We start from the raw sequence: 26,493 nt of genomic DNA on the forward strand, positions 1-26,493 counted from the left end.
CAAAACTCGCATGAGATAAGATACGGTTTAATCAGGTTAAACACTTTCATGTTTAATCTATACACTCGATGTCAGAAGGTAGATCTTTCTTTCAATTGTCCGAGATGATAATTGATTGTTAATAATTTTATAGAAAAGTATTAATCAGCCTATAAGTATTCAAGGTCCATACCTTGAGTTTACTGGGTTACATTAATCAGTGACATTGTTTTCATTAATAAGAAATAACCAATTTCTTTTGCTAAAACGCAAAGATTCAGATTAATTTCCTCTTAATCCGATCACACATCATTTGTACCAATTTAAATTTCTGTCCGATGCGACAATCTCTCTTACCCGCTTAATCAGCTGTTTCTTAACGCGGATCAGATTTGTTTACTAATTGGACTTATAATTTTACTCATACATCTAACATTTATCTCGTGCATCGTACATATACTTTAGCGAGTCTCGCTAACGTTAGTCTTCTCGCAACACTTGACAAGGCAAAACAAACGCAGTTAATTTGGTTCGTTAAACCCCTTGCCGTGATCGAGTATCGTTCACATCTCTCGATTAAATTGTGTCTTTAACAGTTCTATTCCATTACAACAACGGTGTCAGTGTATTCAGTACATCAGTGTACTGTTAAACAGTTTAAGTTTTCATTAAATCGATCAGCATGGACAGCAGTGCATCATCAAGGACAGTGTTAAGACCTATGGCTAACTTAATTAATACTCCATCAATGAAACAGTCTGTATGCGCGCTGTGTACTTCCGGACACTTTCAATATCCTGCGAAGAGATCATTTCAACGGCGCCAGTCCGCCATCTTGAAAGGTTTATGCTTCGGCACCATGGGGCCACATCTCCTAAAGAATTGTCATACACCCGATCGATGCGGAATATGTCAGAAGCATCACCACACGTCAAGTAACTTAGTTAAGTCCGTATCCTTTTCATTTCCGTCTTCAAATTCCAAACACATTTCCGGTATTCCGGAAAGGGAACTCACGGTGTTGAACGCCTCTCGCCCCCTCTGTTCGTCGTCCCGTCCAAATATCATCAGACGTACGCCCGTCCTTCTCGCGACCGCGTTGATAATCGTGGTCTCTGAAAACGGTGAACATTTTCATGCTCGTGCTCTTCTCGACCAAGGGTCCGAGGTTTCGTTTATAACCGAATTGCTCGCGGAAATGCTCGGATTAACGCGTCGATTTTCTGCCGTACCGATCATCGGTATCGGGGCGCAGCATTCGGACGTTGCACGAGGAGCTACCAGTTTTCAGCTAGTTTCACGCGTCGACGAGTCTTTCACGTGTCACGTTGACGCTCTTATTTTGCCGGAACTCACGACCTCTTTACCAGCTGCCCTTATCTTTCGTACGCAATGGTCGCATCTGGAAGGATTGAGTCTAGCTGATCCTGATTTTTCAAAGCCAAGTAAAATAGATGTTATCCTCGGCGCTCGCGTATATTCGCAGATCATTCGAGAAGGACTTCGGCGTGGATCCGGCAGCGCTCCTATCGCGCAACAAACGTCCCTGGGTTGGGTGCTCTCTGGTCCCATCGACGCGACTCTCATGGAACCTGATCGCTTGGACGAATCTTCTGTACATGAACTGCAATGCTCGCCCGATTACAAATCGCTAGAAAAAGCAACGATTTGTGACCAGCAACCTACATCGAAAGAATCCCATTTGGGAGTCCTCCTTAACAGGGGTCCTAAATTGCGGATGAATCTTACGAACATTCTCGTTCGCTGGAGATGGTACGCGTATGAAGTCTCCACGGACATTGAGAAAATATACCATCAAACGCGAGATAAAGAAGATGACCGACCTCTGCAGCAAAATTTATGGAGAGAAAATGACGCCGTATCCGATAGCTTTCAACCCTATATTGTAATGTATGGTCTGGCTAATACTTCATACATGGCACGTCGAACATTGCAACAATTTAAAGAAAATAAAGACTTTCCTCTGTCATCTTCTCGATTTAGTACGTCTGGTGATCTCGAAGAACGTAGTGTCATGTGCTCTACCACCGACATCAATTGCACTTCCGTTGTACGAGACCTCGTTCAGCGCTACTCAAGTTTAACAAAACTCCTACGGGTTACTGCTTGGTGTGGTCGTGTGGGAAATCGGTTTCGTCGTCTCTTATCTTAATTATTAAAAATTGGTTAAACCAACTTCATTGGTCCCAATGCTAAATTGGTGTAATGTCAGCACTTGGACAGTACATCTGTATTCATGTTTACTAATAATGGGACGCAGCGAAAATTTGATCTTCCTTCTGCTCCTCAGTTAGACGGAAATAAGAAACTTGCGTGAAATTCTATTCCTATTCCAGTTCTATTTTTATACTTTATATGTGCAAAGTTTAAAACATGAGATAAACAAGTGAGCTATTATAGTAGCGTACCGTAAATGAAAGGTTAAAGGCCAACAGCAGTGATAGTAATATCTCTAGCGGAGTAACAGTGAAACACAGAAAAGTAATTCACATTTTCCGGACACAATTCTAAGAGAAATTCATAACAAGTATGTAATATTTATATTCAAGAGAAGTGTACCGAACGCGGCACAGGGCGCTTTTTGAGAAAAATTTGAATCTTTTGGGCCGTCGCTCCTGTTAACCCTAAACAAAATGTAAAATCTGATGGACCATATTAAAAGACATATTAGAGATATTTACAATAAATCACATGTCTGAGACCTGAATTAACCAGGCAAATAATAATCCGAAACGTGTTGTCGAAGAATATTTAGCAGTAAAGAGATTAACATAATACAATAACAATCTTCAGATTAACAACGCTCTCATCTTTGGGGCTTCGCTGGCCGTTATTTATATTGGAAATCACACGATCCTATGCTGGCAGTCCATTCTCGCGAGGCCGCCCACTCTCTTGTCTCCTTTGACTCGTGCTAGGATCGCCCTTCGTCTCGGGTCGTCTCGGTGAGCGTCAGTGAGCGTGTACTGTCGGCATTATTAGCGAGAAACGCGGTCTCGGCGGAGTCCCTCTAACGATGGCTTCCCGAAGGCGTCAGTGCGCCGCGCGTGAAAGAGCGGGTAGATGAGTTCGCAGCTCTTGCGTTGGTACAATATTTAAGAATTAGAAATGATATCATTTTGTTTCTAAATCACTTCCAATATTAATATTGTCAAAATTAAAATTTTGAAAATTCCCGTTTTCCGTATAATGCTATATTCCTCAGAGAAGCCTGACTTGATTGGTAGTGTAGAAGTAGGAATTATATAAACGAAGGAACAGAATTGAGATAAATACATCATAGATAATAAATTTTAATATAATACCATGCTTTATTAATATAGGTGGTAAATAATTTCATATTAATTTTACTACATCAATATTACAAAAGTTATAGTTTTATTTTTTCAGTAGGAATAATTCCGCTGTGCAAAGCTGTAATTGTCAATTCGTTCACCTGAAAATTAATAAATAAATATTTTCAGTTGAAACAAAGTTTTTATTCTTTCGGTATAAAAGAGAACTAAAGCGAAAACATCTATTTAAATGTTCATTATTATAATGTAAAGGATTCAGAACTTTCGGGATAAATAGTAAAACTCTGATCCCTTTTTTTATCACCCTGTATATGACAGGGTCCCTAAAACCCTACAATTAGAGAATGATAAGAAGAAATGCGAAACAAAATTGTTTAATGCAAGTTTGGCTTACCTGTACATGCGGTGGTGTAGTAAGGACATATATGATGCCATCGGCAATATCTTCACTATATATGTGTGATACTGCATCGAAAAATGTTTCACCGCCAGCATCCTGAAGAAGCGAAAGATCTGTCTTCACTATTCCAGGTGATAAGCTCTGAAACAACAAAAACTTGTCAATGATTTTTTGTCTTTATTATTTAAACTATTACAAAAATGTTTAAAAATATACAAAATCTGTGAATATAAAACTCAGGCATCTGAGGCAGGGACCGTCCATGTCAGCCCCACTGCCGAGTTCTAGTGGACGGTTTCCGAGACGAAACGCCATAATTTTTCCGCCGGCATTCTACAGTTTTATCCACTGTTCACCGATCTTTTCAGAGGGGCGGCTCGCGACTTCAACTTTTGACTACCGAATACTTGTGATCATTGCATTCACACGAATAAAAGCTACGACATTCTAGTCCGCGTCTTTACTCTTCCCTAAAGAAAAAAGGATCCATCTTACCGTTACTTTAATCGGCGCTTTTGATTGTTGCATGTCTTTTCTTAACGTTTCCGACATCCCAGTTATCGCATATTTGCTCGTTTCGTAAAGGCTACACGGTTTAGATATCAGCGCTGCATTGTGTCCAAGAACACTGTCGAGGAGAAACCTTCGATTAGAAATCATTGAACAAGATAAAATGAGAATTAATTCAGTGCCTTTCACGTTATATCATCTTAATTCCTATGTATTTTAAATTTAAATCAGATAAAGTGTTACAAACTATTATTCTTAGCTTAGATTAGCTTATTCGGGTGGTCTTTTTTAGATGTCTCACCTCGTATTTTCAAATTACCTGTTTACGTTAATGATTTGTCCTCTTGCCTTGCGTTTTCTCAATGACTGTGTAATTTCCCGTGCACAAATTGCTGAGGCTAGTACATTTAAGTCCAGCACGTTTTTCATGTGTTCCGTGGAAGACTCTAAAATTTAGATTCTAAATGAAATAAAAGAAACGTTCCTTTGCATTGTTTGTCATTTTTACGGTACCGACGCAGTAACCCTTTAAGGAACGCTACCTGTGATGCTTTCCACGTATCCTAAGCCGGCGTTGTTCACCAAAATATCAGCGCCCCCGAGCGTCTCGACGAATTTGAACGCTTTTATGATATCCTCTTCCTTGGAAAGGTCGCATTGAATCGGATAAAATTTACCTTTTATACCTTCCACTTCGTTCGGTATCTTCTTCATAGTTTCCAATCTTCTTGCCAGCCCAACCACGTTCACACCGTGCTTCAGTAAAGCTATACTGGTGGCTTTGCCGATTCCGGAACTGGCGCCAGTCACAGCAGCTATTTTTCCACACCACTGATTCATCTCGATAAAATGCCTCGTTCAAACTATGCTCCTTGAACATAGAGAGTCGACACGGTCCTTCCTTATATAGACCTTTTCCTTCCTGTTCGCTGATTTCTCCTTCTTTCGGTCTGCACCTTGAACAGATTACAGTTCAATACGTCTGTACAGTGATATCTTATTAGCGCAGTGGCTTAGTCATACAATAATTGCGCGATTATGCATTTATGGTTAGATTAGGTTTACAAAGCCTTTCATTTCTTATGTCGAAAAATTTTGAATGAAATTTTGTTTATTGTTGCCTTTTTTCTTTACAATTAAATTTTAAAATAAATTTTAATTTATAATTCAAGTTTATCAACCCTCAAAGGTTTAATAGCCCCAGACTCCAGGAACCTTAATTCGGCCCTGGGACCAACTGAACCAATTCCATTCGAATGATTCAACAGGTACATAATTCAAATTTATTTAAGAAAATAGTTAAATACTAAAATGTACGATGAAGATTTGAAAAGTGGCAGTAAATTGTACAAATTATGCTCAGCTATATTTTATTGGCTGAAAATGTTAATATAAATGAAATCTAATCAGTTGTTTAAATTTAAATAACTATTCATAATATTCATATAACCATAATAACGGTTCAGTTATTCCCATTAACCTATTGTTAGAATAAAAAATTATTCAAGATGTCCGCCGCTCAATAGAGAAAAATATACATAATAGGAGCGCCCAATGATACTGAGTTTCTCAGATTTCGCGCCAGAAGCCTCTATGATTAATTCGGACTTGGGTCATTAGATCCTCCGCACCAGAACATCCGTAACATGTTATATTGCGTGAGATATTGACTTCTGATTTCAGAATAGCATACTGCTTTTGCGTTTGATTATTGCTAGATGTATGCTAAAGAATCATACATAATCTCTTTTTCTCAAACAACAAGAATTAATTAATTAGCATAAATGCATATTCAATTTAGACGAATAATGGGATGTATTTCGATTTCGGCAAAAAAGAACAAGATTTAAAACATGAGAGTCCAGTTAATAATGTAATATTACGTACCTAAAAACAATCGAACGATATCGCAAAATTCTTATCGCCACCGCTAATTGCGTAAATATCTATGCGGCTGATCCGATGATTGTTCTCGTGATTATCTCTTCAGAAGGTTGTTTCGACGCCATATTGACTTCTATTTTTGAAGAAATGTTGTTTCCTATTTTACCGACATACGAAACAGATTACAAAGGACTCTTTGTAAAGCTGTCATGCTCTGATTTAGATCAAATTTTGCATATAAACTCCTTTTTGCGAAAGGAAACATCTGTGAGAATTATTTTTGGCGATTCGGAAAAAATTTTTTTACCATTTTGATGTCATTTCCTACCTTCCCAACGGTCGATTCTTCAGTAAAAATATGTTGGATTCGGTTGCATACTGTCTACTTACATAGAAATACAGTTTGAGTAGGTTGGGTTAGTTTATTATTATTATTATTATTATATGTTTGGAACAATTCGCCACTTACACTGCGTTCTGTCGGCTAGGTAGAGAATGACATCAAAATGGTAACCACATTTTTTCGAGTCGCCAAAAACCATTTTCACAGATATTTCCTTTTGCAAAATGGAACTTAACTGCAAAATTTGGCCTGAATCAGAGCATAACGGTTTTCTCTGTTACTTGCCCAGCATCGGGTCCTATCTTACCGACAGTTAAACGAAGCTTGGTGCAATAACAAAGCTTTTCTACAAAATATATAATATTTTATGCATTCTAACATATATTTTAGTTTTATTAAAATATTGTGATGATTCTACAATTATTAAATATAAATGTGTCGAATCAGTAAATATTGTCAACGAGTTAAGCGAAATATAACGACAAATATTTTGTTTTGAATATTATTAAAACAGTTATTCGTTTAAGAAAAATCTGGCAAAAATTAACGATGACATATAAACTTAGAATTTTCAATATGTTTCTGCGAGCGCGCTATGAAAGAGAAACCGGGCATTGGGAAGGTCTCCCCAACAACAAAATTCAATAAATCTAGAAACGGTCACCAGAGGCAGTAGTATCGCTGCATGCCGAAAGTTTCCGACCAATGGCAGCTCTTGGTAACGATGGCGGGATAAAAGGTAGCAGTCTATTGGTTAGGCAATCGCCAAGGGAACTGTAGTGGGACAACGAATAAACAGATTTCAAAGTTTCGAAGTAGTCACACCGTAAGACAGGCAGAGGGTGATTTGATGTCCGCGTGCGTGTGTTTCCCGCGAATGTTGCTTCGGATGCGTGCGTTGCGAAGTTTTAATGTTTCTAGTTCGTACGATTCTGTTTGTCGCGTAGTTCCGAACGTTTGACACGCAATGTCACTTCGAAATAGCAAGCATAGTTCCCATGACAGTGTTGATAGTGGTTATTTGACTCTTACTCCTCGTTCCGGTGCGTACACGCCGATACTTTCTGGATACAGATCTCGAGTATCATGTATATCGTCGAAAAGGCATCCCAGAGTTCGCGTAGACCCGCTTCAGTCAGAACGGGCTCAGAGGCATCGATCAAAATTGAATTACCTCTTAAATACGTCGGAATTCGAGTATACCGCGCCGGAGAGTTCCGAAAGGGAAAGTTTCTCTCAAGAGACATCCAGTTTCAGCGATGATCGACCGAGTTTAAGTATCGAACAATCGGGTTCGGAATTAACTAATCAAAGTAGTACGGAGTGCCATGAATTCGAGGATGGATTTCGGCGTAGAACCCGTCGAAGTTACAAGACGACAGTTCCCATCACGCCAGCTTCGACGAGATTGCAACTTCTTTCGCCACCCCCGTCACCGGCGGTGCCTTCTCCGTTCATAGCCTCCGAGCCCATTGAGAAAGATATGGAAATGAAGCTAGTCAACGTGCCTCAAAGCACACCCCAGGTAACCACTTCGCCTAGACGAAAAACACCACCACCGACTCCGCGTATCATTATTTCGCCAACCTGTCGGAAAGCTAGTCCCACGATTAGTTCGGCGGACAATCAGAAATTAAGCAAGCTCTCTATTAAGGATCTTTCTGCCATTGCCGAAATTAAGCCAAAGAGGTTGGACTTCAGTCATCGTGCCATATCTGTTGCATTATACCGTACAAGGGCCACACCAGACTATACTGGTAGAGAAACAGTTGATATATTGGCACTTCTTGGAGAGAAAAGCAATCACTGGAGGATAGTTTCAAAGATATTATCTTACCTCGGACCGCAGGATCTTTGCTCAATCAGTATGGTGTCCAAGACGTGGAGGAGGATTTGTATTAATGACTCTAGAGCTAATACGAAAAGACTGACCCACATAATACTCAGGCAGAATGTTAAAGAGAACTTGAAGTTAATCAAAAAATCAAAGATGGAAGGAAACATCCAAACAAGTCCCAAAAGCAGATACGCCAGGAAAGGATATTTATTGGAGGTACAGAATCTTCTTCAGGCACAGGGGAACCAACGACCACCCAGTAGTCCACCAGTTTCTCCCAGTAAAGTGAAATTCCACTCTTTTGTCAAGGTATGTAGCCTCTATTATTTGCACCAATTCATTTATCATCAATTTGAAATTGATCAAACATAAATGTTAAATATTTTTATATCAGAAATTGACTTTAAATTACATTCTATAACTCTTTAATTACAAAAATATTGTATGAAACATGAGTTACAATTACTGCATGAATAATTTGTATCGGATATCAAAATATTCAGATCAAATAAACATATAATTACACTTTTCTTTAATAATGATTATGGGTGTAATTATAATACAGTTTCTGATTATTTCATTGACCTTGTTATCTGTTATGAAAACGTGAGAAAAAACGTGATAGAAGATAAACAAGTTTCACGTTTAAACGGTACATAAAGTTTCTCCCAGGGGATTGTATTCAATCTCGGCAAAGAGCGGAATGTATGTTGTACACCTCTGGAGTCGTGTTCTTTGGTTATCGTGTAGTATCGCTGGATACTCGAGTTTGCAACTTTCAAATTTTAAATCTCAAATTTCCAAGTTCAACGTTAGGACGAAAATCAACAATGGCACGTTTTCAATGCCGCGAAATTATAGACGAGTAGGTAATGCGACCTGTGCCTCCAACTTTTTATTAACCCGTACGAATCGACGGTCGATAAAAATTGCCGCGAATTGAAAGTAGCGGTTATATTTCGTGAAATAACGAAACAAAATTATTTTTGTCCTAAATGTGGTTTTGCCTTGATTGAATAATAATGATGCACGCCATGCTAGACGATTAACGAGGCGACTGCGAAACAAAAATATTCGCTACGAAATATCATGAGGCGTATCGAAACCTATAATTAGAGGATGCTTATTTATTTTTTTTTTTTTATTTTTTTTATTGAGCCGTGCTGTCGGTACTCAGTTTTTACGAGTAGAAATTCGAAGAATAATTACGCGGTAGTAATCGCCTATGACCCGGTAGCCTACGATTTCTTTTAACAACCTGCTGCTTGTGTATGTCCCATTGGCGTAATTTGCACACAAACGAACAAGCAGACTCGAATTAAGAAACATAATTGTTTCGTTCGTGAAATCGCCTGTTTGACGTTGATTTATCGTGATTCCTTCTTTGAAACGCCGCTGCTCATTGACCACGGCGAATATTAGCGGTGAAAAATCGCCTTAGAGACATCTAATGAACTTTCGTTGTAACGAATTCTATGTTCTTCTTCTAATTGCAGCGTGCTGAATTTGACTAATTTGTAGGAAAATCATTCAGTATATTCGGTATTAAAATATATGCACTCTATTAATTTCTGTAATTATTGATAATACGAAAAAACGTTTTACTGTTATTATTCATATTTTATTATACATTTCAAATGAGTATTGGCGCTTAAAACTCTGGATTTTTATTTTACCAAACTAATAAAAAATAGGAATTTGAAAATTTTTCTTTCTAATTCAATTTTCGCACTGTTTCCTTATAGTAATAAGATTTCGTCCGGAGAGTCGGCGACGCGCGGTACTTATTGTTAGGCACCGTTAATACCCTTTTATTTATCAATCTAATTACAATTACAATTCTTATAAATAGATCCAGATGAATTATAGGTACATTTTCCAATATTTGTCAATATTGAAACTTTCTTTCTCCCAATCGCATCACTAATCAAGAGTAATCGTTTATCTTCAAGTTCAACGCGTTTCGTGAAAGCAAGATACGTATCACTCCCTTTATACAATAAAGAACACAAGCAGTGTATTATGCGTACGTTCACTGATAAGATTAGGATTTTATTCTTGTTAATTCAATGATTTCTTCCTGTAATTTTTCTTTCGCGGATACAATTTTTTATTATTGGATTTGATGGAAATGATTAGCGTCAGATACTAAATTTATAAAATTACTAGTCACGCTCCTGAGTAATTTGCAGTTCAAGCGTGACCAAATTTGAATTACGTTTTTAACACGGTTAAATTGTAATTTTAGTCGCAATTAAAATTTGAACGATAAAACTCGTTAAAGGCGGTTTCAGAAATATTATCTCCGGTTAAATTACATGTTCCGTTTAGATATTTCGGACATCGCACCCTCTTTTTCATTCATACTTATCGTACACTTTATGACTATTACAGTTGTATGAACCGACTGTGTATCTTATCTGTTACCTTCTGTTAGTCTGTGGAATTTTTTGCCAATTCTTTGTACACCTAGATCTGTCACCAAGGATTGAACCAGTAGCATTGCTATATTTGTACGAAAGAGTTATTTTTTATTCTCATAATAAATATTTCAATTTTCCTTATTTATCAGCGTTAGAAGTATTCAATTATTATAACTCTCGGACGGCGGACCATGAAAAGAGTCCCGGTTTTAATTTAATTTCGTATTTCATATTATTTTTATTTTTTAAATTTCACATTGTTTCTTTAAAAATGATTCTTCCAATATATGAAACTCTTTCGTATAAAAATTATACATTTAACTTTGGGCTAATATTTGGGTTGGATTGACCCAGGCTCCGCTATTCAAGCGTTAATTAAGTATTTAATAATATGTGTGTCAAATTATTGCCTCACCTTTTGAGATTAGCTCGTTGAGGCCCAAGCAGTAAAGTAATGCCACTTTTATATATAAGATTTTTTATTTTTTTGCAAAATTACAGATAATTTTATTATAGTCCATACAGTATAAAAAGGTTGTTTATCATATTGCTATAAATGTGGTAAATTGTCACGAGAAGAATGCAAATGAAACGTTGCATAAACGTAACATTGGCTGTTAATGGGTTACTGTTGCGTTGCAACGAAGCGATACGAAACGAAGAAGTGCTCGTAATCCAAGTAATACCAAGTACCTGCTATTCGCACCTTAAGCTCGCGTTCGGTGTGAATTTCTCCTAGGTATTAAGTTGCGATAGCGGTAGATTAGAGAGAGTGTATGTGGTGAGTTTGTTATCGTGGCGTGCGTAACAAAAGGTCTGTGAAGGCTTGCAACTGTAATGCACTCCGCTAAGGCCTTTGTTGCGTGCATCGTGATAACAGAGTCCCTTTATCAAAGGAATTGGCGTTGCTTTAATCTGCCGACAACTCTACGCAAATTAATTTGTTGCAATCGTACCAAATGCATTGCGACTGCATTTCGTAGCGTTGCATCAACGGTTGCATTCTTTTATCATTTTAAAAATTACTTTCACTTACATTAAGCTTTCTGAAATACGTATTTGCTCGAATTACGTATTGAAATATTCAACGTTGAAATTTTCCTTTCACTTGTTTAATTATTATTAATACATATAATCTTTTGTGTACGTACAACCCTTGCTACTTGAACACTTGGTATTACGTAATGTCTCGTAAAAAATCTCAGGACGTACTTGCAAATGCAATGGCAGTGCAATGCCTTTATTTAAATATATTTAATTTAAAAAATTGAAAAGAATAACCATAGAAAATTAAATTTTAATGTTCAATTGCAGTATTAATTTAGAATTTGACTGAAGAATATCTTTCTTTTTCGTTTAATTAACCTTCCTTCTGTTTTATAAAATTATTTATAATCTCAAATATTTCTAAAATATAAAAATTTCATAATATATAAGAAAGTAATATTATTTTTTAAATATCATGGGGCGGGTCATGTGCCCCGATACATTGTTGCCCGGTTAGTAGGTCGTAAAATTTCGATTATGACGTTGTACTGATCCATGGTAGTCTAATCGGTTTTGCATACATAATTGACAAGAAATTCGCGCTACCGCGGCCTTTCAAAAGCGATTTTGATCTCGATGGTGGCGGGAATCCAGGATATAAATATGATTCACGCTCCGTCGAGGGTTAGGCGCGTGTTAACATTTTCATGCGAATACACACGGGTCGTCGCTTACCATTCCCCTAATAAAGTGAATCAAACGGTCGATGCATCACGCGGAGGGAGAGAAAAGGAAATAAGAAATATGTAATATCTTTTCCTTTTGCATCGGGGACGCAACGAATCTTTGCCCCTTTGCAGGGCAAGCCGCCGCTAGCCTTCGGGCAAAAACCGGCTGCAGAGAACAATGCGAATATATTACAGTATTCGATGCTAAAACAAAGACCGAACGCAACCCTTTTCTTTCTCTTTTACGATGCTTACATCGGGCTGCGACACACCGAACCACCCGTGGTTAACCGACTTTCTTCCACGAAAAATTCATCTTTTTCCTTGTCTGAACACTCTTTGTCTGAACCCTCGCGCGACGGACCACGGAGAGAGACTTACAGTTAAATCATAGCAAACGCGGAGAAAGATTTTTCGTTATTATTTCTTGGATCACTTTCGTTTCCTTCGATCTCTGACAACCTTGCAGGATACCGTAGAAATTTCGTGGTGAAAAATCAAGACATCAATCGCTTTATAAAAGAGAACGGCCCGAACAGGTTTTTTTCCCTTTTTCCCATAAGGATTCGTTACCTCGTAGCTGGTACATGGTGAGAGTTTTGCACGATGTAAACCTATACCGTGTAACCACCCTCTCTTATGCTTCAAAGACGCAAAAGCTTTGTTATTATCTTTTCAAAAATTATATTCAAATACCTTTTTTCGTTGAGTATTCTAATAGTATGCGAGGGGTAATTTAATATTGTTTGGTAATCGCGTATGTACTCTCTTAAATTTTTAAGGACACTTGCAATTAAATTAGGCTTCCCCAGGAAAAATGGCGATTTAGGATTAAAAGTAATTGAGAAAAAAATATAGGTTTTAATTATTAAATATTATAACATTCTAAATCTTTAATATTATAAAATTGATTCATCTACTCGCCGTTGCATTTGCAAAAAAATATAAAATTTTCCAAATATAATACTATTCGAATTATTTATTTATTTGTTTCTTGTTTTAATTGAATAGTAATATCACCCTCCATAAATCACGCTATATAACGAGTCAGGATGAAATTAGGGATGATTGAAAATTGAGAGTGGTTTTTTAGACAGTGTATAGAAGGGTGACGAGTTAGAATTGTGCGACGATTAAAGACAGTTCTTCTGAGGAAAAGAAGGAAGGAGGAACTTGTGTAATTAGCAACGGCTAGCGAGGGCCGTTGAATAGCTGTATAAGCCAACAGTTGGTGCGGGTAATTTCCTGTCGTAAGGAAGCTTCCTTTTCCTTCCTTTCTTAAACCGGTAACACGGTTTGATCTGTCCCCACCGGATTTCGCCTTTTCCTTTGATCGTTTGATCGACATAGATACAACTAACAAAAGAGAAGTAACAACTTCCTATTTAGTTGTAACAGTATTACGAGGAAAAAGATTTATCCTAAATTAAATTTCTATAACAAATAATTCATTCAATTTTATTGGTTTAAAATGAAATTTTATTATTCAAAAAAATAAGTTTTCCTTGTGTTACAAAACAATTTTATTTATTTTATAACAAACTCTTTTCCATGGTTCATTTAACGTTTTCACTTTCCTTTTCATCTTTTCAAAAAATTTGGGCATAGATGATTCGCAATTTGTCGATAGTGTAAGAACAAACGTAAATAGCGAAGGAAGAAAATGTTTTTCAGAATTCTTCTCGTGGTGTGCAGCGGTGCTGCTGCACTATCACGTGCACGCATATTGACCCAGTGGTACGAAGCACCTGGCCAGGTGTATACCTCGCTTCTCAGTGCTTCATGAAGCGTAAAGTACTCTGGTAACGGTTGGCAGCGAGACCTCTTTTTATATACGGTGTCCCATTTTCTTCTGTACGTACAATTATTTCCCAAATAATAATCATAATATGAAATAATAATTGTGGGCACAAACCTTGTGTAGGTGGAGGCGTCTTCAAGATTTCACGATAACTTTTATTTTCTTAAATAATATTGTATTTCTTTTTACATGGATTATTATTAATTCTTCAGAAGATTCTATGTAAAAAAGCATTGGAGTAGAATATTTAATATTTAAAAATTAACAATTTTTTAAATATTTTAAATTCAGAATTGAAACATTTTATACAGAAATTTGAAATTGGTCACAAATTGTGGATTTTTTAAATAACGTACCCTAATAATTTTTTATGCAAAATATTTATTTTAAAAAAATTGTGTAGATAAAACTATAATAAGATGTCCTCGTTGAGATAGAAAAATGTTCTATTTCTAATATTATTTTCAAATACTAAGTAATTCGATTAAAATAGGACACTCGGTATATAGAAAAAGAGCAAATAGAAATCGTGAATGAACTCGGTGCGGTTTACACGGGAAATAGTTACCTTCTATCGTGAGACGTTGGTGATTTCCAGTAATTAATGAAAATTCTTGAGAGAACCGTTTAATATCGTCTGGGATAACGTTTCATTCCAATTAGAAACGCAATTGCGTCATCGTTTGTACCATAATTGTCGCGGTGCTAATTAAAGTTTATCGTCGTCGCGTGATCTTATGAATCAGTTCAATCAGACGTTTCTAAACGATAATGATACGAAGGGTCTTCGATAAAATGTATACACACAAAGTGTTATTTTCATGCAAATTAATAGAGAAATTTTAGTTTAATTTATTTAAAAATCAAAATCACAATATTAATCATTTATAAAGTTTAGGGGTGTGTATGCGCCCAAAAAATTCAGGTAATTAATTAAGTACCTAATTTTAGAATATCTAATTAATTACTCAAATTTTCGAGTACCCGCACACTCCTTAACTTTATAAATATACAATATTGTAATTTTGATTTTTAGATGCAAAAGATTCTTACATTTACAATTATTTTGTTTTTGTGAGTTTTAGTAATTAATAATTTTACTATAATTTTACAAATTGCCTCGACAACAGTAGGTGCTTCGTTAAGAAACAAATTATTAAAAATAAAACAGAATACGTAAATAACGTTAATTTCAGAGAAATGAATTCGTAAAAAATTGTCGCGTCTGGATGGCTGCAAATAACGAAGCGAAGCAATACAAAGAAATAATTATGCATTCATGAAATTCAAGAAGGATGCACATTTGTAAGCGAGACGTAAGCACCATCCGACAAACCACGTCGTCCAATGAAACTTCTATCGTTTACAAAAAGGATAAGTAACGTTAAACGGTTAAAAGGATTTCGCGGAATTCACAAGGTATCCCTTAAGTACATATCAGAGGAAGTTTACTACGTATATTGAACATTTGATAACCGAAGCCTCCCGAGTAGCGATATAATGATGTTACAAAGTTTATGGACTATCGCTTGCTTTACACGCTTATACAATTTGCTCAAATTGAAACAATTGAACATACACTAACAACCAAAAGTTTTGATACAGGAAACATGTTAAAAAATATGAAATTGAAAAATTTACAATAAGTATAATTACATATTTTTTCTCTAGTAATCGTAAACTTCTCACTTGGTGTTTTTATATAAATAAAATTGACGAATTTTCGTGAAACTTTTCAACAATAAAATAATAATAATATACATAGAAAAAATAAAATGTCAAAAACTATTTTAAAATTAGCAAAACTGAATTTGGAAGTTATAGACGTGTAATATTATTAACCCATAGAGGACGGACTTGAAATTTTCAAACATAATTTTTTCGACAATGTTTTTTTTTAATACGAAAAGAATACATTGATCGTGTATTATCTCTGGGTGTATGCGACGAAATGATCGAGATACAGTAATGAATTATGAAAGAAAATTGTAAGACGTCAAATCATGGACAACCGATTTCGTTAAAGCTTCCAATTAAAGGTTAATGAATAAAAGGGTACGTCGAATAAATCGCAGTCGCGAACGATAGAATCGAATGTATCGATCGATATCGGCATTGTGATCTTGCTCTCTGTCCTTTATATTGGCTTTCTTCTTTGTTCTTTCGTGTGGCGCTTCACGTACATACATTCCCTTTCAAAAGTCACGGGACACCTACTCAAATTTCATAAAAACTAAAATGATAATTCTATATAAAAATAAAAAAATTAAATAAAAAAAATAACATGTGGTATTTTTTAAAATTGAACTATAAAGTTTTGTTTATAAAATGCCGCTATCTATAATAATTTTTTGGAAAAAGAAAAAAAGAATTTTATTTTAAATTTTCAGCGCTCATAATTTAAAATGTTTATACAGTATCAAAAAGCAAAGCATGAATTTTTTAATTGATGCGCCTTTTATGAGTCTATGAAGTTTCTGAAAACTTTCAGAACACGTGTATGTAAAGCGTGACCACTTTAGTGTCCCGTGACTTATGGGCAGGAGTGTACGTAGACGCAGGATGTGGAGGATCGAGCAGAAAACGTTAAGGGCTGATCCAGGGCTGTGCGCGTAAGGGCACACAGGGCTGTTGTGTCGAGCCGTTGGTATGCGTGTAACGAGCAGCAGCAGCGAGCTCTGGTCCCACGATTCTTGGAGCGAGCGCCGCGCAAAAAGATCAGGAATGCCTCGATACCTCGATAAACGCATTAAATCGTACGGGGAGCCATCGACTACGCGCTTGTTTCGTACCTACCCCTTTGTTCCTTCTCCACGTGAATTTCCGTTTAAGGAGATTGCTCTTAAAAAAATCCGTTTTTGAAAAATTTTGAGGAACGTTGAAGCCACGTAAAGCAGGCCATCTAATTACTTTTTCTATCTGTTAGGGTACAAAGTTCCATAAGTAATTTCCAAGGTCATACATGTTCTTTTATTACACTGTTTAACGATATAAAATTATCGTGAAATAACACTTGTTATCTAAAAATTAGAACATGTCATGTTTTGCGCTATTTTTCAAATACACAAAAGCATGGGAAAATATTCAAGTTTAAAATATGCGTTGAATATTAATAAGAAATATGTAATAATATAGTATCTATGGAAATGTAATGTTCATTTTGGGTCGTACAGACCCATGGATGAATAGCAGGGTTATACCGATGCCAAAGGCAAAGTAACGTGTTATCGGTTTCACGTTTGCGAGTTGCAATCCGTTACAACCCGTAATTATAGTGCACCGACCTCTTTTGTGGTTTCGGCTTTCCGAGAACAAATTTCGGAAAAAAAAGCACGTCTGGACCTCGATAAACGCAGTAAATTGCACGGGGAGGTAGAAACGGTTGATTGCTTTCAGCCTCTTCCTCATAAATTCGTGTGGTAAACAATTTATAAAGAGGATGCTCTAAAGGGATATATCAAAATTTTCACATTAACTTTCCAGATTAACTAATAACTGCTCTATTAATTAAATAAATAAAAGAATGATAATAGATTTTTCGTGGTATTCCTAATTTTACTTCGAAAATATGAATTTTAAAAATATGAATTAATTTTATGATTGCTCGATATTATGTAATACATTTTATAAAAAATACATTTTTAGTTTGTTATAATACCTATGGAAATATAATTTTTATTTTGACTTATATAAACTGCAAAAAAGTGGAAACTTAAAGAACAAGTAAGAGAGAAATAAATTTAACAAGAAAGGTAGTAGTTTAATGCAATAAAGTTGTTAGTGAAACGATTGAAAGCGTAGGAAATTCATGAGCATGTAGTTGGGTCGCAGCAATCGTGTAGCACCAGAGCGACAGATGTCTCGATGTCTACAGAGTAATCACGTCGAAAAAATATTACAAGTCGCACCTGCCGTCGATATACAGGGTGTCCTATCTAACTTTATCATCTTTCGTTATTCTTGATTTGTAGAAATGCAAAAAACTGCGTCAGGGAAAGTTTTTATATCTCAAGGGGTAGATTAGGCCAGGAAGGTGAATGTCATTTAAAAACCATATTTTTCAAGATTTTCATTGGGGAGAGAGCTCCAATTTTAATTAAATTTCGTATTTCACATTATTTTCATTTTCTAAATTTCATATTGTTCCTTCAAAAATTATTCTTCCAGTAGATGAAACTTTTATCTAAAAATTATGCATCTTGTATTTATTTTGTAAGATTGGGTCTATATTGGTCTATATTGTTCAATGATTAAATGCTTCACAAAAGTCACTATGAAATCTTGGAAAATATAATTTTGAGCTGATTATTACCCTCACAGTCTAATTTTATCCTAAAATACAATAACTACCCTTGAAATATGTTTTTTGGTTTTCTGTATATTTATACTACGTTTTTAAAGTATGTATTTTTTTAACTGTTTAAATCTTTGAAATTCTCAAGTGTTTACACCTAATTAAGAACGTGTGTGGTGTCATTTTAAAAAGGCTTGTTAAAATCGAAGTAGACAGTTGAGATCCTTCCTTTGTCAGTATTCCTGCTAAGCATTTTCCTAACCATTTTTCTTGGGACTAAATCTTGTATTTCGGGTTTTTCCCTATTCCAAGGGTCTGCCAGTTGAATGGCATGGTTGTAGACACGCTGGTCAAGATTTTCCATTGCATTGAATTGCACAAACCTAAGAAACCCAAGAAAAAAATAATGTTTTATTTTCATAGTAAATTTTAATTAACAAAAAATTCACAAAAGTAAATGATATTAATTTATTATTTTCGTCTCTTTTCGTTTTACAATTCATTGTTAATGTGGTTTAGTATAAAAACGTAATAAGAATGACAACAAATGATTCTCTTCCGTTTCCAACGGTCTTGGACTTCTTCGTTTCCTCACTTGTGGTTTTACACGCCGCGTTACCCGCCTCTTTCTTTAGAATACCACGGAACGATGAACACCTTTCCTTCCCCCGATATCTTTTTAACGGATAAAGGTTAACCTGTCAACGTTCCAGATGTCTCATACCATCTTCCGCCCTTAAATGATGCCCTATATCAATAACTAACTTTGTGAAATTATTTAAGAATCTTCTAAAGAAATAACATGTAAAGTTACGGTCCGCCGTTCGAGGGTTGAACGTTGCGGTACAAAGCGACTGACCCTCTACTTTAATACTTATAATGCTAAATAAATAACGAAACAAAAGAAGAATTGTGACCATAAAAGGCCAATTAAAATTTGTATACTCAATTTTGAGTAATAATAGGTTAATTAAGTTGGTAATAAATATTAGGTATAGAAATTAATTCAGTGCTTTTTCTTTATTTTAATTAAAGATTCATTTTTAAAAAATTTTAGTAATTGCAATTATTAAAATAATTATTATCGTTAGCATATTTTCGCGCCATTTCGAGTAATGCTAAATGCACTGAATTAATTTCTACACCTAATACTTTACTATTTTCTATATCACTTTCTTTTTCAAAAGAAATAATGTTTTCAAAAACATCTTAGGCTTGTAAACAATAAATGACAGAAAGAAGTAAAATTTGTTCTGAATATAGTCTGTCATTCGTTTCTAAACGTTTTGGTAGAACTAGCACCTGCGTATTCTTCGACAGTCACGAAACCTATGCAGACCTTATAGAGTTGCTACCTGCATATCCTTGCAGATTAGGGGGGTAAGAGAGGATATGCTTCTTTCACACGTACATACAGACAGATCCATACCTGCGCACATTTCGAAGACGGAACTACGTTTTACTTATTAGAATGTCCCTTACAAAGGAAGGACCCTACTGTCCGATTTCGATTTCAACCGGCTTTTATAATATGACAAAGTACAGGTTCCTAATGATATACAAGGTGTGTCTGTTAAAATCATATACGTGGTTTCGTTATTTCGCAACTATTGATAATGTAACAAAATTTAAGGTAACAATATTTTTAAAATTATTTGACGGTATTTTTTCAAACAAATTCATTGACTATTAGTGTGTACGAATATGAATTAAAGCTCAATTAATTATTGGAACGCAACAGTGATACTGTTGAAAAATTAAAAATCTTATGTTTATAGTTATTAAACAATTTTTATAGAAATTTTATCAAGCCAATTATTAAAATTTAATATTAATAAGCATTCGTTATTTTTAATAATTTCAGTTCTAATTTGCTTTGTTCTTTCATAATTAGTTTATTCAATTTTATTTAAAACTGATGATATTTTGCAAAGGTAATAAAAGGTGCTGCGTAAAATACAGCAGTACATTTTATTACGTTAACAGTGTACTGGGAGGATAGTTGCACAATGTTAACTTTCACCAGTGGCAGTTCCTTTTTTTTTCCAAAATTGACAGGAAGTAATTGTTACTCTGAATTTATAAATGTTTGGAAAGTAAGAAAGTACAGCTAATTAATAAGTAAATATACTGGGTGTCCCAAATTTATTCCGACGAGTATGGCATAAATTACTATGAAAGGAGAGCATTGCACCGAAAATCAGTTGTACTAGTTCCTCTTCACCTAAAATTTTAAAAACATGTTTTTTTATATTATTTTTTATAGTTAATTAGATTAACGATTGAGATTCAGACGTTTAACATTTATTTTAAAAAGTATAATGCAATTATTCTTTATCATAAATTTGAAAATTAATACATTTATAAATAAACAATTTAATCTTTTATTCGTAGAAGGTATAATGAGGGGATTTTGATTAGTAACCGTTGGAAATTCTATCCGGTTAGAATGTGTGAAGACATTAGTATTTATGTACACATTGACACCTAACGTACATTGTTATGAATATCAGCCAGGAGAAAGAATTTGGGAATATCCACCTTGCTGTCTATTCGATTTGTACGGAAACTTTCGTCTTTTAAGAACGTATATACGTAATTTGAAAGAATTTTAGAATAATTATAATCTGTTTCGTAATCTTTTAAATACAATTAACAAATTAATTGAACATGAAACAAAAAGATAGTTTAAAGGTGAATTTTTTTAAAAAAGAAACACAGTGTTAAAACGTATGACAATGGTTCGGAATTGTACTGAAATTAAGAATATAGTATATTAATTATGTAACCGGAGAGTAGAGCGACAAGGGAGAGAACGTCCCAACGAGGGACGCAGGTCTGGCTCAGGGGTCGACAGCTTCCGGCCGAGATACGAATTGAGTCTCTACTCTAATCTTCGAGGATGTTATCTCACGTAGTAACAGACAGAGATCGCGTATATTACCGCTGAAACCCTTTAACCCCTTCTGTGAACATATAGCATTAACTGCGACGTCGCAGGATAACTCGACGTAAAGTAACACACGTGAATTTATTACGCTATTCTGCAAACATCCTTTCGTAAAACTTTCCTTGCGACACTGAGACTAAACATTTCTGCGATGATCTCGTAGGAATTACACTTTTCTCGTTCTTTTAATTAATTTTAGCTCACATGACGAATAAAATATTATTTGCAATTAATGTAAATTAGTATAATCTTTTGGGTAATATAATTTATTATTTGGGTAATTAATTAAATGGTAAAATAATTTGGATCATTTTAATTTGGAAAGTTAATGTTAATTTGAATTATTTATTTTTAATGAGTCATACTCTAAGTTGTTTTCTTAGATTTCTTTGATTTTTAACTTGATAATACATTACTAAAGCTATCCTTTAGAAAAACATCTTATCTATAGGATATCTTTCAAAAAACAGAGATTTCAATGCGTGAAACGTAGAAGTTCTTTCGAAAAGTCTGTTCTCGTAAGTTTTTGTTGGTTATTCCTGGCAAAAGAATTCAAGAGAGGTCAGGAGTAAAAGAAAAGAAAAAAAAAAGATAAAGGGACACCGTTGTGAAATATGTACCTTTTTTCTAATATTCGGATACAATTTGAGTAAATCTGTTCAGAGCACCGTGCTATGAAAAATTTATTTTCGAACGTAAATAAAATTTGTTTTATCATAATGATCAGCAATGGCACATTTAATGATTTATTAAAATTTTACTTGAAATTTTACTGATTTTTAACGCGGGTCAAATAGCGTTATAAGGGCAATGGAAAATTTCAGGGATGAAAAACATAGTTGCATCCGAATCAGGTTTTCGGCTTTTTCCTATAGCATCCTTTCTACGATCCCTTGGCATTGATTATTCTTGACCAACATTTAAGAGAAACTAAGAGAGGAGATGGAAAATTCATAACGATGCTAGAAAGAAAGAGAAAAATGCAGGGCTGCAATAGTTTAGGGGAGAGAAAGGGCGGGGCGAAGAAAAGATAGGGACGCAGGAATGTACAACAGCTGCCCCTATATCACCGTGGGTTTGCTTTTCAAACCCCGACCGTACCTTCTGACGAAAGATAGTAATCCAATATGTTGTCAGGGATTCAGAAAGGAAACTGCAGCTGCAACTTATTTCACAATATTTTATGCAGATAATTATTGAATATTTTTCACCTAACAAATGTTTACAGAAAATGATTGATACACCAATAAATAATATTTATTTATTTTATTTTATTTATACAGTTATTGTGATAATTGTATAATATACAGGGTGTCAATTAGATCATGCTACAATTATAAAACATTACAATATAGAACAAAAATCGCATTATTCCGAATTAATTGGTGTCGAATACAGCGTCATATGGTAGGTGTATAGGCTCCGGAAGTGGAGAGTTATCTTCGCTTTTTTAACCCTTGAACAGTGGCGCCTAGGTCAATCGTGATCCAAACTTACCATCCGTATACTATTAGAAGAATAATTTTTAAAGGAACACTATAAAATTTAGAAAACGAAAACTTAAATTAAAATTAGGGCTCTCTCCATGGTCCGCCCTCCGAGGATTAAATTTTAACTGGATATTTCTTTACATAGGTTTTTTCTTTGAAATGTTTTACATGAAAAAGTATTAGTTTTAAGTTCAAAAGTGAAATCTGCAAATATCTAACGGGTGATTTTAAGATTTCTCTGGCGTCTCCACCTATAAGGTGGTCGTGCAGGTCAAAAGACTTTCCCTTTCAAAGAAAACATTTTCCCTTCAGTTCTGGAACAACTTCAGTGGGTCATTTTATAAGAATCACTCCGTATATTACGAAAACTTTAAACGTAATTCTTTTCCCTGGCTGTAATTTTACATAATTATTATTATTAATACCCTCTATAATTATGCAAAGTATTGATAGATAATAATTTGTGTTCTCCTTGTTAAAACGAAGCTGGTGGTAAGAAAAGCACAACAGGAGTCAAGGAAGATTTTAGAGAAGAGTGGTGGGGAAAAAAGTTGTAAAGGAGAAACCTCCCCTGCTTAGAATGATAAAACCTCGTTGGTACTGCGGCAGCTGTGCTTCGAGAACAGTTTTGTCCTCGTTTCCTTTCTCGTTTCTCCTTTGCAAAGCCAGCGATCCGCTTTTGACACGACGCGCTCTTATCTAAAACCCCAGACTAATCCATTTTGTTAATCTATTTAACTTGAATAACGATGACAAGTACTGAACGTATATCTTACGATGGCATAAAATCATTACCATTACCTATAAATTTAGGCAATTAATTTTTTAAGAGATTCTATCATATTAATTTTATATCCGAAACTTTATCTGAAATAATTTTTTAATTATTAATTTTCTGAATAAAGTTCTTACAAAAAATATATTGTATTTAAAATATATAATCGAACAGAACTGTTTTATTTATTTATTTTATTTGAAATATCAGAACGATATTAAATTGCATTCTTAGGTCGGTCATTGCTTTTACCAGTTCGATCAATTTTACAGGTTTTCGACGTCACTGACCATATGATTGCTGAGTCATATAGCCCTGGAAACCCTTTGGATCCTAAATCAGTCGAGAACCTTGATTCTTGTTTTACTTTTTAATCATTCTAAGTTGAAAGATTTAAAAGTACACAATGTGGAACTTAACTGTTTCCATCAGTTGAAACATTTTACAATCTAGAAAGATAAAAAAAATCATTTATACAGAATTGCAGAATTGCTTTGACCCATAACAGTGTCATTATGATCGTGTATAAAATTCAAAGAATTTTTTCCATTTTAGTTGTTTAAAATTAAAGTTATCAGGCAGGCATAAAAATAAAAAATATTTTTAAATGAATTTTCAATACGAAATTTAATGAAAAATCAAAATTAAGTTACAAGAATAATTTTTTGTTTATAAAATAAGATCAGAGTTCAGTGTAAGGTCACGTGGAAGTAGCGTTTTGAATTTTATTTATTTTCCTTTGTTCTTTCATAAAGCAATCTTTAAGTAACCTTGGAAAATTCGAACGAAAATATTTTTGCTTTACTTCCTGACATCCTGTATGTTTGTATTATGCTTCGCACAGTAGCGATAACAAATTAAAAGTTTCAAACCGTAACCCTTTCACTGCTGCTAGCGCCCATAGGCGCTTGCCCTGTGTTACAGGCCTCTTTAGGCATCCAACTAATTTTGCTAATCATAAAGTATCGTCACTTTCAAGCTGTCGGTAGAAATCATTTAATATGTATCATCAATATCACTTTCATTTTTTTAGTGTAACTTCGATTATTTTGCTTAATTAAACATTAGTGATTATGATGTTATAATTTGTCATAAAATGTGTGCCATTGTTATAAATTTGTAAACAAATGTGACTTACAAATTTGAATATTTTCTGAGATCCATTAATGGCAGCTTTCTTTTTTTTTTCCATTTAAAACGCGGGTCAAAATTGTCCCGGTTTCGGCTAGGCCAAGAGTTATTAATACTTAATACCATTTGAGAAATATATGTAAATTTTCTTATACCTGAGATGTTTGTTCGCAATGAACAGCAGATACAAAATTCTGGAGACGATGATGAAATTGTTTTTCTTATATTTTTAACAGTATTGTATAAAATCATTAATGGACATTTAATTAAAAGACCTATTTTAAAACATCCGTACTCTGACACGATTTGATGACTTAAAAATATCGCAAAATATCACTTGCAGTTGAAAATGACTACCTAAGCCATTCATCAATGTTATTAATACAGAATATTTGGTTGCCATTTATAACAAAGCAGTAACCAAAGTGTATTTATTATCGATAACGTTATCGGCAGTAGATCATTTTTCGTCTAACGTCCGCTGAATTAATTAATGTAGAATAATCATATCTTTTTCGGTAGGTTTTTTAGGCATTTCATTTCTTCTGTCAGGTTTTCCCATTTTCCCTCGCAGGTCCATTGTACTCTCATTCTTGTGCGACTCTGCCGTCTTTCTTTTCACTCTGTCCTCTTCTTCCGAGAGTTTCTGTCAGCCTTTCTGCGTCCGCGTGTGTATGTATTCCTTTCTTCTTTCATCGTATCTCGTTCGCCTTGCTCTTTCGATTCAGAATGCCAGCCGAGCAGAGGCCCTCTCTCTGCCCCCTACTCCCTCTATTGCCGACATGTCTTCCGTCTTCTCCGACCTCGTGTGGACGGGCCTCCGGCAGCCCGTGAGAGGAACAGAGAGAACGGTCCTTGTTGCTATGCAGCAGCCGACAGGGTCGATTCGTGAGAGGAAAAGAGAGGAGGTGAGAGAAGAAACGAGATAGAAGATTCGACCAAACCGAAACGACCGCGGGAGGGCGACCGCTATGATTATTATTCGCAGGCCGAATAACCAGTGCGGCCCTCCGGGGAAGAACCGCGTGCTTTGCGATGCTTGTTGCTGCTCGGCCGCTTTTTCACTCCCCCTCTGTTTTCTCTTCCTAACTCCTTCTTTTACCATCCTCTTTCTTACGCCTATCATTCGCTTATCGACCATCGGTGCGCGCCTTTCGATACTTAAACAAAACTGCGAATACTGAGATTACTATCTTTTTTTTTTTTTTTTTTAATTATTTAACACGTTGAATGCTATAGTTTAAATGACCGTACGTAACGTTTGGTTCTATTTGCATTGAAATGAAGATTAGAAATTTTAAATAAAGTATTGTTACAACATTTCGTATGGCACAAAGAAGACGGTATTTAGAAACGAAATGTTCGGGATAATGCAATTCCGTTTATACGTACACGTGTCTAAAATAAGTATCGGTTTCAATGTGTGCGATCGAAAGGGATAGAGGAGACGGTAGAAATAGACAGAAGCTTCGAGTTAACACACCAACCTAGACACCGGGGGCCCCAATGACGTAACGTTGTTTACTCTCGAGTCTTCCCTTGGCAACAGGTCGGTTTCCGCGGGTCCAAGATGAAAGGTTGGTCATGGAAGGAGAGAAAAAGAAAGGAGATGGGATAGAAAGATATCAGCAGCGCGGGATCTCC

At 35.2% G+C, this 26,493-nt stretch overlaps 3 protein-coding genes across 3 annotated transcripts in view; 2 read left to right on the forward strand and 1 right to left on the reverse strand.

The window, feature by feature from the left end:
* The first annotated feature begins 93 nt into the window (after positions 1-93).
* On the forward strand, positions 94-5,164 carry LOC117605759 (uncharacterized). The gene is made up of 2 exons (XM_034327459.2): positions 94-1,890; positions 1,984-5,164. The coding sequence occupies exons 1-2, from the start codon at positions 662-664 to the stop codon at positions 2,150-2,152; spliced, it is 1,398 nt and encodes a 465-aa protein (XP_034183350.2). The 5' UTR covers positions 94-661; the 3' UTR covers positions 2,153-5,164.
* LOC117605840 (farnesol dehydrogenase-like) lies at positions 3,288-5,046 on the reverse strand. The gene is made up of 5 exons (XM_034327595.2): positions 4,749-5,046; positions 4,526-4,652; positions 4,192-4,324; positions 3,691-3,837; positions 3,288-3,436 (listed from the first exon to the last, which is right to left on the reverse strand). Exons 1-5 carry the CDS (start codon positions 5,044-5,046, stop codon positions 3,371-3,373), a joined length of 771 nt encoding a protein of 256 aa, XP_034183486.1. The 3' UTR covers positions 3,288-3,370.
* Positions 5,165-6,862: 1,698 nt separating the features above from the next.
* The window catches only part of LOC117605758 (uncharacterized), a 40,677-nt gene continuing 21,046 nt past the window's right edge, over positions 6,863-26,493 (forward strand). The window contains exon 1 of the mRNA XM_034327444.2: positions 6,863-8,579. Within this exon, the coding sequence (XP_034183335.1) occupies positions 7,401-8,579 (1,179 nt within the window). The 5' untranslated portion in view covers positions 6,863-7,400. The remainder of the gene's footprint in view (positions 8,580-26,493) is intronic.

The sequence above is a fragment of the Osmia lignaria genome, chromosome 9 (genome assembly GCF_051020975.1).
Source record: "Osmia lignaria lignaria isolate PbOS001 chromosome 9, iyOsmLign1, whole genome shotgun sequence".
Lineage (NCBI taxonomy): Eukaryota > Metazoa > Arthropoda > Insecta > Hymenoptera > Megachilidae > Osmia > Osmia lignaria.